This window comes from Lagenorhynchus albirostris, chromosome 20 (assembly GCF_949774975.1).
Source record: "Lagenorhynchus albirostris chromosome 20, mLagAlb1.1, whole genome shotgun sequence".
Taxonomy (NCBI): domain Eukaryota; kingdom Metazoa; phylum Chordata; class Mammalia; order Artiodactyla; family Delphinidae; genus Lagenorhynchus; species Lagenorhynchus albirostris.
In genome coordinates, this window is record NC_083114.1 from 41,251,774 (window position 1) to 41,266,475 (window position 14,702).

General features: G+C 53.8%; 1 protein-coding gene across 3 annotated transcripts; it reads left to right on the forward strand.

Annotated features, from left to right (window-relative positions):
• Positions 1–292: 292 nt before the first annotated feature.
• Positions 293–6,950, forward strand: AOC3 (amine oxidase copper containing 3). 3 transcript variants are annotated; one of them, XM_060136045.1, is made up of 6 exons: positions 293–1,616; positions 1,926–2,048; positions 3,578–3,863; positions 4,276–4,405; positions 5,136–5,324; positions 6,772–6,950. In XM_060136045.1, the coding sequence occupies exons 1-6, from the start codon at positions 449–451 to the stop codon at positions 6,880–6,882; spliced, it is 2,007 nt and encodes a 668-aa protein (XP_059992028.1). In that variant the 5' UTR covers positions 293–448; the 3' UTR covers positions 6,883–6,950. The 3 variants fall into 3 exon arrangements, with proteins under 3 accessions (XP_059992028.1, XP_059992026.1, XP_059992027.1); XM_060136043.1 differs by having other exon boundaries at positions 293–2,048; XM_060136044.1 differs by having other exon boundaries at positions 293–2,048; positions 5,136–6,950.
• Positions 6,951–14,702: the final 7,752 nt, after the last annotated feature.

Below are 14,702 nucleotides of genomic sequence, written 5' to 3' on the forward strand. Positions count from 1 at the left end.
TGGGGAAAGAAGTGGGGCGGAGGGGAAAGAGGGGCTGCCTCCTCCCCGGCATTTCTGTGCATGTCAGCGCATGTCTGTGCTCAGGCTGGTCAGCTGCATTCGTTTGAAATCCCCACCACCCCTTCCTCCTAACCCAGCGTTCCCCTGTCCCAACCCTGACCCAGAGAGCAGAATGTGAGCTGGAGCCTGGAACACAAAGCCATGTAAGGTCTGTGGAAATCACTGCTGCCCTGCCTTAGGCCCGCCTCCCAACCCCAGCCCGCTCCACCCCCCTCCCCAGCCTTCCCATGCTCTTCCCATCCTCAGTCTCCATTGCGTCGCAATACTGAGAACCTCAGCCAGAGTCTAGGAGCCCCCAGTACAGGGAGCAAAAGAGACCCTCTTCTGCTGGACTGAGAATACAAGTCTCCACTTTGGTTCAATCCTCTGTCTCTACGTTCATGGGACAATGAACCAGAAGACCACCCTGGTGCTCCTCGCTCTGGCTGTCATCACCATCTTTGCCCTGGTGTGTGTCTTGCTAGCTGGCAGGGGAGGAGATGGTGGTGAACACAGCCTGCCTCCCCTCTGCCCCTCCGTATCACCAAGTGCCCAGCCGTGGACACACCCTGGCCAGAGCCAGCTGTTTGCAGACCTGAGCCGAGAAGAGCTGACAGCTGTGATGAGCTTTCTGACCCAGAAGCTGGGGCCAGGCCTGGTGGATGCAGCTCAGGCCCAACCCTCAGACAACTGCGTCTTCTCGGTGGAGCTGGAGCTGCCCCCCAAGGCTGCAGCCCTGGCCCACCTGGACAGGGGGAGCCCCCCGCCTGCCCGGGAGGCACTGGCCATCGTCTTCTTTGGCGGACAACCCCAGCCCAATGTGACTGAGCTGCTGGTGGGGCCGCTGCCGCACCCCTCCTACCTGCGGGACGTGACTGTGGAGCGTCACGGGGGCCCCCTGCCCTATCACCGACGCCCCGTGCTCATGCGAGAGTACCTGGACATAGACCAGATGATCTTCAACACAGAGCTGCCCCAGGCTGCTGGTCTCCTCCACCACTGCTGCTTCTACAAGCACCAAGGAGGGAACCTGGTGACCATGACCACAGCCCCCCGTGGCTTGCAATCAGGGGACAGGGCCACCTGGTTTGGCCTCTACTACAACATCTCAGGGGCTGGGTTCTTCCTGCACCCCATAGGTTTGGAGCTTCTGGTAGACCACAAGGCTCTGGACCCTGCTCGCTGGACCATCCAGAAGGTGTTCTTTCAAGGCCGCTACTATGAGAGTCTGGCCCACCTGGAGGAGCAGTTTGAGGCCGGCCTGGTGAATGTGGTGGTGATCCCAGACAATGGCACAGGTGGGTCCTGGTCCCTGAAGTCCAAGGCGCCTCCGGGTCCGGCTCCCCCGCTGCAGTTCCATCCCCAGGGCCCCCGCTTCAGTGTCCAGGGGAGTCGAGTGGCCTCCTCACTGTGGACTTTCTCCTTTGGCCTCGGAGCTTTCAGTGGTCCAAGGATCTTTGACATCCGATTCCAGGGAGAACGGCTGGCTTACGAGATCAGCCTCCAAGAGGCCTTGGCTGTCTATGGTGGAAATTCCCTGGCGGCAATGCTGACCCACTATATGGACGGCAGCTTTGGTATGGGCAAGTACGCCACACCCCTGACCCGTGGGGTGGACTGCCCCTATCTGGCCACCTACGTGGACTGGTACTTCCTTTTGGAGTCCCAAGCCCCCAAGACACTACCTGATGCCTTTTGTGTGTTTGAGCAGAACCAGGGCCTGCCCCTGAGGCGACACCACTCAGCTTTTCACTCCCACTATTTTGGGGGCCTTGTGGAGACAGTGCTGGTCTTCAGATCTGTGTCGACCTTGCTCAACTACGACTATGTGTGGGATATGGTCTTCCACCCCAATGGGGCCATCGAAGTCAAATTCCATGCCACAGGCTACATCAGCTCAGCGTTCCTCTTTGGAGCTGCCCGAAGATATGGAAACCAGGTTGGGAAGCACACGCTGGGCACCGTCCACACCCACAGTGCCCACTACAAGGTGGATCTGGACGTGGGAGGTAAGACATCCTGGCGGAGGCCAGGATCCCAGATAGGGGGCTGAAGGGCTGTCTTTGTTTGCTTTGTGTTTGTTGGAGGTTTGCCAGGAAAGGAAGATCTGAGCATGAGTATATGTTTTGGAGTTTCATGCTTCCTCTTTTGCTGGATGGGAGAGAGTTGGCTGCTGAATTTTACTGAGATCTTAGCTCATTGGCTGGGTACAGAGCTGCCACCCACCCTCCACATGACCTCATCAGAAAATCTTGGGAAACAGCTAAGCTCAGAGAAGAGGCAGGATCCAGGCTAAGGGTCCCCTTTGCCCTCTTCCCTCTCTGGCACTTATATGGGCCCCACTTCAGTGAGGCAGCCATTTGCTTTTCAGCTTATCTGTGTCTGGCCTGCAGTGTAGGTTTTGGGGAGGATCTGTTTGCATTCTGCAGAGTCCCTGGCACCTGCAGGCCAATCGTGGAACGCCCCCGGGGGATACATTTCCCTGGGAGGTGGACCTTTCTCCTCCCTGAGTTTCCATCTCTGGGCACAATACACTTAAGTGTGAGGGGTAGAGTGGATACTGTGGAATATTCCAGATAGTTCCTGGAGTTGGTGGTCACAGAGAGCCAAGGGTTACATGATGCCTCGGAGTCTTGGTCATTTCACTGTCGTTCCCCACACTGAGTTCATCACCAGATTTTTTTCTGCCTCTGAAATATATCCAACCCCTCGCTTGGCCCCGCTACCGGCCCCCTGTGGGCGTCAGCCCTCTCTCTGCTGCTTCGACTCTTCTTCCTCTCAGATCCATGGTTCACCCTGTGCTCAGAGGGACCTACCAGCCCATGCCAGCCTGCTCCCTTACACACTTCCCACTTTCCCCATCACTTATAGGATCCTGTCCACAGAAGGACCTACAAGGCCCTTCCCTTCAGAGGACAGCTACTGCCTGCCTTTCACCTTCTTCCCCGTGCTGCTTAAGACACACACCCGCCCTGTCCCTGGACACGCGCACCACATGTGACAGTCACGCTTCTTTGCTTTTGCTCCTGTTTTGCCCCTGTCTAGAATGCCCTGCCATGTCACCTCTGCTGGTGACATCCCCTAAGGTCAGGCTGAAAAGTGGCCCAGGAAGCCCTCTATTCTTGCCTGTACCTGTGTTCCTCTAACCTTCAATCTGGAATGGGCTCCTCTCACACTACAGTCCCTTCAGGGCTTGGCCTCTCTGGGGCTTCTGTGAGAGCAGGAGGGTAAGGATGTTGTTTCATTCATCAGTGTGTACCCAGTGCTGAGCACAGGCCTCTCCACTAATGAGTGTGAAAGGATGAAGGAATGAAATCCTTGAAGAAATATTTCACAGGTCAACAGGTTTGGCTGAAAGATTGGGACATCTTGGGGAGAGGGGAGGGAAGAGGGGGCACACTCAGTCTGGCTTTCTCTTTGGCCCCCACTCTGAAGCCAGGTGGGGACAGAGTCCGGGGGCGGCAGGGAGCAGCTGCATGACCAGCCCTCCCTCCCCCCTCCCCCCCTTCCCCCCACCATCTCCACTTCACCCCTGCAGGACTGGAGAACTGGGTCTGGGCTGAGGACATGGCTTTTGTCCCTACGGCGGTACCCTGGAGCCCCAAGCACCAGATACAGAGGCTGCAGGTGACCCAGAAGCTGCTGGAGACAGAGGAGCAGGCCGCCTTCCCCCTGGGAGGTCCCTCCCCTCGCTACCTGTACCTGGCCAGCAATCACAGCAACAAGTGGGGGCACCCGAGGGGCTACCGCATCCAGACAGTCAGCTTTGCTGGGGAGCCTCTGCCCCAGAACAGCTCCATGGAGAGAGCCTTGAGCTGGGCAAGGTGGGTGATGGGGTGCGGTATGCGTATGGGGTTGGGGAGGGGATGACAGTGAGAAGGGAGTGTTGGAAGGGGCAACTGGGAACTCAGTTCAGACTGTACACGAGGTGAGTGACGTAAGAGCTCAAAAAGGATTTCCTGGTTATCCAAAGGCCCACAGTGGATACATGGTCCCCTTGGAAGGCTAAAGCCCAGGTGGGAAAAGTCTTTTCTGTTTGGGAGGGGGCATATTGTGAAATGGCAAGGGATGAACAGGAGGACATGGAATGATTTCGGGCCACCCACCAGGGTGGCGTCAGAGTGACTGTGTGAACGAGATGGGAATGCTGAGGTCCATGGGCTCGGCTCCCTTCCATGATGATCAGGCAGCAGGATGGGCTTAGTGACCATGGAGGCCTGACCAGAGCATCTCTAGGTACCAGCTGGCTGTGACCCAGCGGAAGGAGGCGGAGCCCCGCAGCAGCAGTATCTTCAATCAGAATGACCCCTGGGCCCCCACCGTGGACTTTGCTGACTTCATCAACAATGAGACCATAGTTGGAGAGGTCAGCCGGCTGTGGGAGGCTGAGGGAGGGGTTCGGGGACACGGAGATGAGCCCCACCTCCTCTTGGGGAGGTCCCTGAAAACCATCTCCTCAAGGACGGAGCTGACTCCTGCCTTCTGTGCCTTTGTGGATCTGATCATTACCTGCTGAGGGAATCTTCCCAAGCTGGAAGTTCATTTGCACACAGTGGCTGAGCCTATCCTCAAGATTCTACAGCTCTCTAAGTCTCAGTGTCGTGGACTGAGTCCTTTAAGGGCCCCAGGACTCAGGAGGGCTGGAAGTGACCAGGGAAGACCACATCTCTTATATCTAAAGCTTCTCTGTTGCTGGCTTGACCATTAAAGGATTAATTTCCAAGTTAATTTCTGCCTCCCAAACCCTGATCTTCCCTCCTCATCCTCCTTCTCTCAGAGTTTGGGAGCTCTCGTTGAGTCAGGGGAAAGGAGCTGAAGTTGCCCGTGGGTGTCATCATTCCTCTGGGGGTGTGTAGGCTGATGGTGATGTCATGGGGAATGTCAGATGATGGAGGGTACAGGCTGGGATGGGGGGCAGGTGTTGCTCCGAATATGAAATCGACCATTTATGCGTTGATTTCTGGACTAGTAGGAAAAATGTTTGAGGACTTAAAATCCTCCTGAGCAAAGGTGGGCTGCCAAAGTGAATCCTGGGGGAGGCGGACGTGCCCTTAGCAAAGCCAGACCTCATGACCCTCTTTCTCCGCCCCCATTAGGACTTGGTGGCCTGGGTGACAACCGGTTTCCTGCACATCCCCCATGCAGAGGACATTCCCAACACAGTGACTGTGGGGAACAGCGTGGGCTTCTTCCTCCAACCCTACAACTTCTTTGACCAGGACCCCTCCGTCGATTCTGCTGACTCCGTCTACTTCCGGGAGGACCAGGATGCTGGGGCCTGTGAGGTCAACCGCCTGGCTTGCCTCCCCCAGGCTGCGGCCTGTGCCCCCCACCTCCCTGCCTTCTCCCACGCGGGCTTCTCCCACAACTAGGTGGATGGGGAATGTGGTTGGGACCCCAGTGCCAGGGAGTGTGGGGAGGGGAGGGGATGGGCACTGGGCAGGGCAGCCTATGTCTTCTCCCTCGTCACATCTTGGGGGTCTTCTTTCTCCCATCGTCCTCCCTTCCCTCCCCCTTCCTTCTGGAAGCATCCTGAGTCTGTGATGCCTGACACAGGGGGCTCTCAGCTCTGTTGACCCCAGACCTGCTAAGTTCCTCTTGCAGAGAGGAAAGGAATGGCCAGCCAGGAGCTTGGAGTCATGGTTAAACTTTCCAGAAGACTCCTGTTTTGGGTGTTTTTTGTTTTGTTTCCTTTTATTTTGCTTTCTGGTTTCCCAAATCTTCTTAGCCATCCCAGGTTTCTCTTGAGACTCCTGAGTCCTCACTTGGGAGGTGAGGATGGGGGGCTCTGCTATGGGGGTAAGCACCGGGAGGCCGTGGGGCAGGGTTCCAGCCAGGCCCGTGAATCTAGGAATCAAGCTGGAAGGGGCTCTTTCGCCCATGTTTCCTTCTCTCTCTCTCCCCTCTTGCCTAGCCTCCTCCAGTTCCCACCTGTTCTTATATCCTGGGATTTCCCTCCCAGCCCTGAGGGGATGTTACCCAGCCCTCATTTCTCACCTCTGGTCTCCTCTCCTGGTTCTAGGCCTGTGGAAGTCTCAAAATGCAAGGGACATCTAGTGTGAGAGGACAGTCCCCGTCTGTGTCCCTGTGTCTGGGAGCTGCCCCTACCCCCAGTCCTGGGGCAGGATGTGTTTCCCCACAGTTCTTTCTGCCCATTTGTATAGGCCTGCCTTGCATTCTCTGGCAGAGGATGGTCATGGAGACAGCAGCAGATCAAGTTAGCACTTTAGATGGCTTTGCGGGTGCAGTGGTAATGAGGAGTGGTCATTTTGTGCCAAGTCTGTGCGTGACCAGTGCCCTCTGTCCTCTGCAGTAGCCAATATGGGAGGCTGGGTGGACACCAAGGATGAGAAGCAGGAACACCAGGGACTCCAGTCATAGGGCCAGGGGTCCAATCACGTGTGAGCATGCAAATGAGCCAAGGCCTCTGGGGGTGGAGCCTCCCCGGCAGGTTGTCCATGTGGAGGGGTGGGTGGGAGCAGTCTGGATTGGGGGTCCCTCTACAAAGAGCCAGAGACGGGAAGCAGCAGAACTGTCGTCCCTCAAAGACTGATTACATAAATTCTGATGCAGCCTTACAAAGCAATACTACACAGCTGTAAAACTAATTATATCTCTTTATAGGGAATAATCTTCCAATGAACAAGGAGAGGCACAAAATTGTGTATAGGGCACTTCCATTTGTGTTTTACAGGGAAGGATCATATAAATACATATTTTCATATCTTATAGATGCATATTCGGAAGACACGGGTAACACTGGTTGCCTCTGTGGAGGGGAACCAGGAAGCTGGGACAGAGGAGGGAGGAGACTTAGTACTATACACCCTTTTGTACGTTTGAATTTTGAACCATGAGACTGTATTACCTATTCATTTATTATTATTCAAATAATAAATGGGCCCAAACAACACCTGACTTCTTTTTTTAAACTGACTTGTCTTTTAGGAAGGGGTTGGGGTAGGGGGAAGGGTAGAGTGAGGTAAGAGATAGCCCCAGGGACTCAATTTTCTCAAGTATTTGAGACCCAGAGAAATGGGTGTGGCCTTTGGTAACTGCTTTGCCTCCTCTTGCCTGTACATCTCCAAGAAAATGTTAAACCTCAGTCAAGGTCTCTTTTGCTGTCTCTCACTCCCTCTCCCTGTCTCTCTCTCTCTCTCTCTCTTAGAAGTGGGGGCGATGAGAAGCACAGGGGAGGGGTGACTTCTGCCTGCTGGAAGCCCAGGCCAGGCTAGGAGGTGAAATGCAGGAAACAGATTTCAGACGCTGCTCAGCTTCTGACCAGAGGGAGATCATATCCAGGGAGCACAGCCAACACAGAAGCTTCTGCTACCTTCTGTCCTGCCCCAAGCCCAGGTTCACTTGTGGGTCAGTAGAACAGCGGATGGAGACGAGTTAGTGAGCTGGAGAGAAACTAGGTTCCAAAGAACAGAGAGAAAGACTTCAGTCAGGAGGGAGGGCCAGTGATGGCTGGATGAATTTATAACACAGGCTGGGGTGGAAGCCAGGGTGACAGAGGACACAGAGAGACTGAGGACAAGGAGAGACTGAAGACTGAGACCGAGGGGAAAAAGGCACGTTGTGGCCACCGTGGCTCTGATACTGAGTTTATGCTTCTGTTTTCTCTGACCTGAGTAACTTCGCTTCTCCGTGACATGCTTATGATTTTGTCTCCACCTCCTTCTGGCTCCTGTTCATGGTCAGTTGCACAACAGTCAGTGTTGGAGGGAAAAGGAATAAAGGAAGGCTGGTGTCCACCCCTCATCCCATCCTGTTTTTATAACATGACACTCATGGCCTTGAAACCCATTTCCAGACCGAGAGTGTGAGTGTTTGCAAGCGGTGAGTGTGCGTGTGTGTGTGAACGCTCGCTCACAAGCTTTGATCTGAAAAAGGGACGGTGGTGTGTCTCTCAGTCACGTCATGGAGATGACAGCCCTCCACGGAGATGACGTGGAGATGACAGCTCTGGCCCACGTGGACACTGGCACGTGGCATCAGTGGACACGTGGGTCGTGAGCTCATCAGCCCGGCTGGGGTCAGGAGGGCTGCAAGGTGGACCTCCAGCCCCTACCCCACCCGCTCTCTTCCTAAACCCCTGAGGCTGGCTGGATCGTTCGCCTCAGACTTCTGGTCCAGCCGTAGGAGGGAATCGTAACCCAGGATGTCAGGTTCTGAAATAACTGGTGTCCCCAAGGCCAAGATCTTTAGGACTTGGGCCCATTGCCCTGTAAGAGGAGCTGGACAAGGGGATGCCTGAGGCTTAGGTCAGGGGCATAACTGGACTTCCAGGAATGTAGACATGGGAAGTCCCTGTGAGGAGCACAAGATATGCTCGCCTGCCTCTGCTCTCCTGTAGCCCCCTGAGAAGGGCTCCCTCTGAGGGTGCAGGAGAAGGATTCCTACATGCATTCAACAAAGATTTCCCCAGTGCCTCCTACATGCCAGGTACCTTGAAAGGCACTAGGATACGTTGTGGAATAAGATGCACAATGTCTACCCTCAGGGAAGAGAGGGGCCAGTAAAGGGTCCATTACATCAGGGAATTTGCCAGGGGAGGTAGGAGGAGGACATAGCAGGGGCTCCTAACCCGGACTTAGGGATTGAGGAGGCTTCCTGAGGGACCTGATGTCTAAGCTGATCCTGGCAGAGGAGTAGAAGTTGGCCGAGGGAGAAGGAAGAGAGCAAGATAAGGTTCCAGGAAGAGGGAACAGCATATTCAGAAGCCAGGAGGTGACAAACTGGCCCCATCCAAGTACCCAAGTTCATTGACATGTGTGTGGGCTGTGAGCAGAGCCTGGAGGGCCAAGCAGGGGGCAGAGGAGGCAGGTCCTTGCAACCACAGTTACCGTAAGGAAAACGGGGAGCCATGGAAGGATTCTAAGCAAGGGAGTGACAGGGTCAGTGTTGCCTTTGAGGACATTGCCTCTGGCCCAGATACAAAGAATAGAGTTGACAGAAGGCTTAGGCACGGGAGGTGGGTCGGGGGAAGAAATGATGGTGGCCTGAATTCAGGGTGAGGCTGGGGGAGGACTCCTGTGAGAATGTGGCCCAAGGAGGCACTGTTTGCAGAGTGCCCTGATCAGAGCCCCATCCTGGATGCCCCCCTCCCACCTCCCAACTTGTGCTGAGATCACAGGGAAAGTAAGAAAGGATGCCTGGTCACTGACTCTGGTCCGCAGCCCCTGACCTCCTGAACGGAAGACCATTGCTTTTTTTTTTTTCTTGGCATGCGGGATTTAGTTCCCCTGCAGCAGAAGCGTGGAATCTTAAGCACTGGACCGCCAGGGAAGTCCCCTGTATGTCCTTCTTCTGCGGAAAGTCTCCCACCATCCCAAGTCACCCAGTGCAACCTTTGTGTCCTTGTGTCACCTAAGAGGCTGTGCCCTTTCTCACTCATCCACCCAATCAGACACCGAGTCCTGTCAACTCCACCCACCACATCGCTCAGACCCCTCCCTTCCTCTCTGTCCTCGAGGTCACCGGCCTCATCCTGGCCCTTTGTTTCCTATCCAGTGTCCTCCCCACGTCTGTCCCACACCCAAGCCCCACTCCACACTGGAGCCAGAGCCATGTCCCCAGAATGCAGGTCAGAGTGCACTGACCTGGGTGTCCGGGATGGTCCCGCTGGCCACACAGGGCCTCTGGGGCAGCAGCTCGACTCAGGCACCACGTCCTGGGGCCCAGTCCTCAGCCTGTGGGCTGGGAGGTGGGCTCTGGCTCCCAGGGATAAACGCATCTTCAGCACATTCACAGAGGCTGGGGACAAGTTGGTCCAAATGAAAATAAGACCTAGTGGGGGGAGCAGGACGTGTGGTCCTGTCTTCTGAGTGATTCTCCAAAAGGGACAACTTTTCAACACGTTTTTAGGGTGTTTGACATGATGATTGTGAAGCCGAGGATGAAACGGTATCAGAGGAAGCGATGTGACAGCGAGACACTTAGGGAAGGTGGGCAGAGGGGACACCTTCTTCTGAACCAGTTCCCCCACCAGGCAAGGCAAAGGCTCTCCCTCCCCCTCCCTGATCATTACCCGCCTCCCATAGGAGAGCCTGGGGATACCCCGCCAGCGTGGACATTCTTGACCTGTGCTTGGTAGCACTGGTCGGGACGTAAAACATTAACCGTCCTCTTAAAGGTGTGTTCTTAGCTGGGAGGTAAGACCAGCACTTATGAAAGGGCCCAGAATGAAGTTCCCAGGCTGGAAATACCTGCCTTGTGGCCAGGGCTGGGTTTGACCTTAGATTCTTCTCCCCCTTATTATAAAGTCCACATGGCCCATTTCAAATCGAGACAGGCTGGGACCTGGGGCCCTTTACAGGAGTGCCTGCACTTGCGCCTGGACAAATGTTTCCTGGAGCCACAGATCACAAAGACACTGCAAGGGACTGAAAATAACTGCACGCATGGGCAATCGGGGCAACTGTGAACCATAAGATACAAGAAAGCCACAAACCAGCTGCCACTTCTGAGGTGTCGGGAGTAAAAGCAGGGTACTGGGCATGACCCCTGCACACGGCACCGCCAAGGGGGCGGGCAGACACCTCAGCCGCCCCTCGGGCCCGACCCACCGATCTGCCCCCAGCCTCCCCCTCCCCCTCCCCCTCCCCCTCCCCCTCCCCCACGTAAGGAATCAGCCCAACCTCCACAGAGAGCAAGCAAGGGAACTTGCGTTTGTTTGCTTTTAATTAATTTATTTAGTTATTTAGTTTTGGCTGCGTTGGGTCTTTGTTGCTGTACGCGGACTTTCTCTAGTTGCGGCGAGCGGGGGCTGCTCTTCATTGCAGTGCGTGGGCTTCTCATTGCGGTGGCTTCTCTTGTTGCGGAGCACGGGCTCTAGGCACGTGGGCTTCAGTTGTTGTGGCACATGGGCTCAGTAGTTGTGGCTCACGGGCTCTAGGGCGCAGGCTCAGTAGTTGTGGCTCACAGGCTTAGCTGCTCTGCGGCATGTGGGATCTTCCCGGATCAGGGCTCGAACCCGTGTCCCCTGCACTGGTAGGCGGATTCTCAACCACTGCGCCACCAGGGAAGTCCTGGGAACTTGTGTTTTGTTCTTACTCCTTCCTGCTGCAGCATGAGTCCCAGTAAAGCCTTGCCTGAATTCCTCCTCTGGCTTCTTATCAATTCTATCGATTAAAGAGTCCAAGGACACGGGTCAGTAATAAAATGACCCCTTATGTGGAATTCCCATATCAAAATAGAGCTGGTTGCATAACCAGATGATATTTGGAGAATCTGACCTTTCTGGTGTTGATTTCCCTGGTTTTACATGTTCTGAGATTTCTCACTGTCTTTCCGCAATTACTACTTTGCTTAGACACACACCTCACAAGGCTCCCTGCCCTGACCTCTTCTGCCCGCCCCCCTCCCATCCCCACCTCACACCCCCTAAGCTGGCCTTGGCCGTTCCCTGCCCAGGCCCAGGCTGTTTCAAGTTCCTGTACCTTTGCAGCTTCTGTTCCCTTCGGCTGGAATGCCCTGTCCAGTCTCCTGCAGGCGCACGCACTCTGTCTACAAGGTCGGTCTAACATGGCTTCCTGGGGAAGAGCTCTTGGACATGTCCAGGTTGCAAAGGATTCTCCTCCAGGCTCACAAGAGATGCATGTCCTCTCTCTGGATCCCTCAGTCTCTCCTAGTTCCCCTCAGGACCTGGCTGCACAGAGGATGGCAGTCTCCCACACATCACCTGCCCAAGAATGGAGGCCACTTTGCTCTCTGCCTCTGCAGTATTTTGGAGGCGGGTTTCCTGGAAATGAGGGTTGTGGGCAGCTAGGTTATGTTCACAGCCAGTTTCCAGGCACCCTGACCTCTGCCGTGCTCCATCAGTCCTGCTCAAGTGGGGAGGGATCTCTGTTACACTGAAACTCCCCACCCCCTCCAACGCCCCCCTCATGCTCCCCTACAGTGATTTAGGGTGCTCAGGGCCTCCAAGATGTTGACCTGGGTCAGCCCTTGAGCCCCCCAGCTCCTCCCAGGTGCTTTATGTTCTCAGCGTGACTCTCCAGTCTCCTATGGGTGCCAGTAGGATTCTGGTTGATGGGGGAGCCGTAGACTGTGATGAGGGCTTCGTCAGCTAGAGGACGGAAGGAGGGAATCTGGTTGGAGGGGTGTGCACAGGTGAGTTTTGCTTGCGGCCTTGTAGCCAGGAGAAAGGCCGTATCTGGAGAGTGGAGGAGGAGCCCAAGGACAGTCCCTTTCTGCCCCTGTCACTTCTTCCACTTGCCTCTCTCCAGGTGTATCTCCCAAACCGATCCCTCCCCCACTTCGTTCCACAACCTTGAACCTGTGTGTTTGTTTTGGAACAGGAGGACAGAGGCTTACTTGAGTCACTTAAAGTCCACATTCCTACATCAGCCCCACCTCCCGAGCCTGGCCTGACCACTGATTCCCCCAGCCTCCGCCCCCTGCCAACCTTCTGCCATTGCCCAGAAGCCCCACCCAGAGCCAGGAACCTCCAGAGACTGAAAGGGGTATCGTGCACCCAGGTCCTGTCTGTCTGTCTGTCTTTCTATCTTGCATTCCGATGCAAGAGCCTGGAGGCAGCCAGGAGCTTTAGCTATGGCTGTCTTTATTCTTCTGTTCCTGTGGAGTGTTCTGGTGGTGGGCATGGGTGAAGGTGGTGCTGGGAGTGAGGAAGGAATTGGGAAGGAGTGTCATCCCAGCCTGCCTCCCCTCTGCCCCTCTGTATCCTACAGTGCCCAGCCCTGAACACACCCTGGCCAGAGCCAGCTGTTTGCAGACCTGAGCCGAGAAGAGCTGACGGCTGTGATGAGCTTTCTGACCCAGAAGCTGGGGCCAGGCCTGGTGGATGCAACTCAGGCCCAACCCTCAGACAACTGCGTCTTCTCGGTAGAGCTGGAGCTGCCCCCCAAGGCTGCAGCCCTGGCCCACCTGGACAGAGGGAGCCCCCCGCCTGCCCGGGAGGCACTGGCCATCGTCTTCTTTGGCGGACAACCCCAGCCCAATGTGACTGAGCTGCTGGTGGGGCCGCTGCCGCACCCCTGACCACACCCACAGTGCCCACTTCAAGGTGGATCTGGACGCAGGTGGTAAGACATCCTGGCGGAGGCCAGGATTCCAGTAAAGGGGGCTGACGTCTCCATGCCTAGATTTAAAAATTGTCATTGAAACATCAAAAATGTAAAAGTATAAGAAGAAAATGTGAAAGTCATCAAATTCCTCAGAGATTTTCACCCTTAGATGGTTATTCTCTCATGCTTAAAAAAAGTCTTTCCTTTTTTAAAATTGTGCATCTGCACTCTAGAATATATTACAGTGTATACTGTGTATATATGATATACTGATATACATTTTTAGAATTTTACCACCAAATTTCTATCATAATGTACATATATTGTGTCACTTCTAATTTCTCACATAACAACATATTACACTCAGGCAAACAACAAATATTTACCGAACGAATGCGTATTTGTGCCAAGCACTGCACTAAAACAATGTAACAAAAGAAACAATATCCCTGCTCTCAGTAGGCTTAGGTTGTAATGGAGGAGTGGAGAGCACAGTGGAGGGCTCCTGGAAAATGTGAGAGAAACATTTTTTTTTAAATTGAAGTTTACTTGACTTAACAATGTTGTGTTAATTTCTGCTGTACAGCAAAGTGATTCAGTTATACATATATATATTCTTTTTCATATTCTTTTCCATTATGATATTTTTATTAATTAATTAATTTATTTATTTTTGGCTGCATTGGGTCTTTGTTGCTGTGTGCGGGCTTTCTCTAGTTGCTGTGAGCAGGGGCTACTCTTCGTTGTGGTGCCCGGGCTTCTCATTGCAGGGGCTTCTCTTGTTGCTGAGCACGGGCTCTAAGTACACGGGCTTCAGTAGTTGTAGCACATGGGCTCTAGAGCACAGGCTCAGTAGTTGTGGCACACGGGCTTTGTTGCTCCGTGGCATGTGGGACCAGGGCTCGAACCCGTGTCCCCTGCATTGGCAGGTGGATTCTTAACTACCACGCCACCAGGGAAGTCCCCCATTATGATTTATCACAGGATACTGAATATATTTCCCTGTGCTATCCAGTAGGACCTTGTTGTTTATCCATTCTATATATAATAGTTTGCATCTGCTAACCTCAAACTCCCAATCCATCCCTCCCCCCCCGGCAATCACAAGTCGGTTCTCTATATCTGTAAGTCTGTTTCTGTTTCACAGATGTGTTCATTTGTGTCGTTCTTTAGATTCCACATATAAGTGGTATCATATAGTATTTACCTTTCTCTTTCTGACTCACTTCGCTTAGTATGATAATCACTAGGTCCATCCATGTTGCTGTAAATGACATTATTTCATTCATTTTTATGGCTGAGTAGTATTCCATTGTGTGTGTATGTATATGTACATATATATATGTATGTATGTGTGTATCACATCTTCTTAATCTAATCATCTGTTGGACACTTAGGTTGCTTCCAGGTTTTGGCTATTGTAAATAGTACTGCTCTGAACACAGGGATGCATGTATCTTTTTGAATTACGGTTTTGTCTGGCTATACGCCCAGGAGTGGAATTTCTGGATCATATGGAAACTCTATTTTTAGTTTTTTAAGGAACCTCCATACTGTTTTCCACAGTGGCTGCACCAATTTACATTCGCACCAACAATGTAAAACGGTTCCCTTTTCTCCACACCTGAAACA

Coding starts and splice junctions, on each gene's coding strand:
- AOC3 (XM_060136043.1), top strand. CDS start 449: ATGAACCAGAAGACCACCCTGGTGCTCCTCGCTCTGGCTGTCATCACC. Junction 4,406..5,135: donor ATGAGACCATAGTTGGAGAG/GTCAGCCGGCTG, acceptor CGCCCCCATTAG/GACTTGGTGGCCTGGGTGAC. Junction 5,325..6,771: donor AGGATGCTGGGGCCTGTGAG/GTCAACCGCCTG, acceptor CATATCTTATAG/ATGCATATTCGGAAGACACG.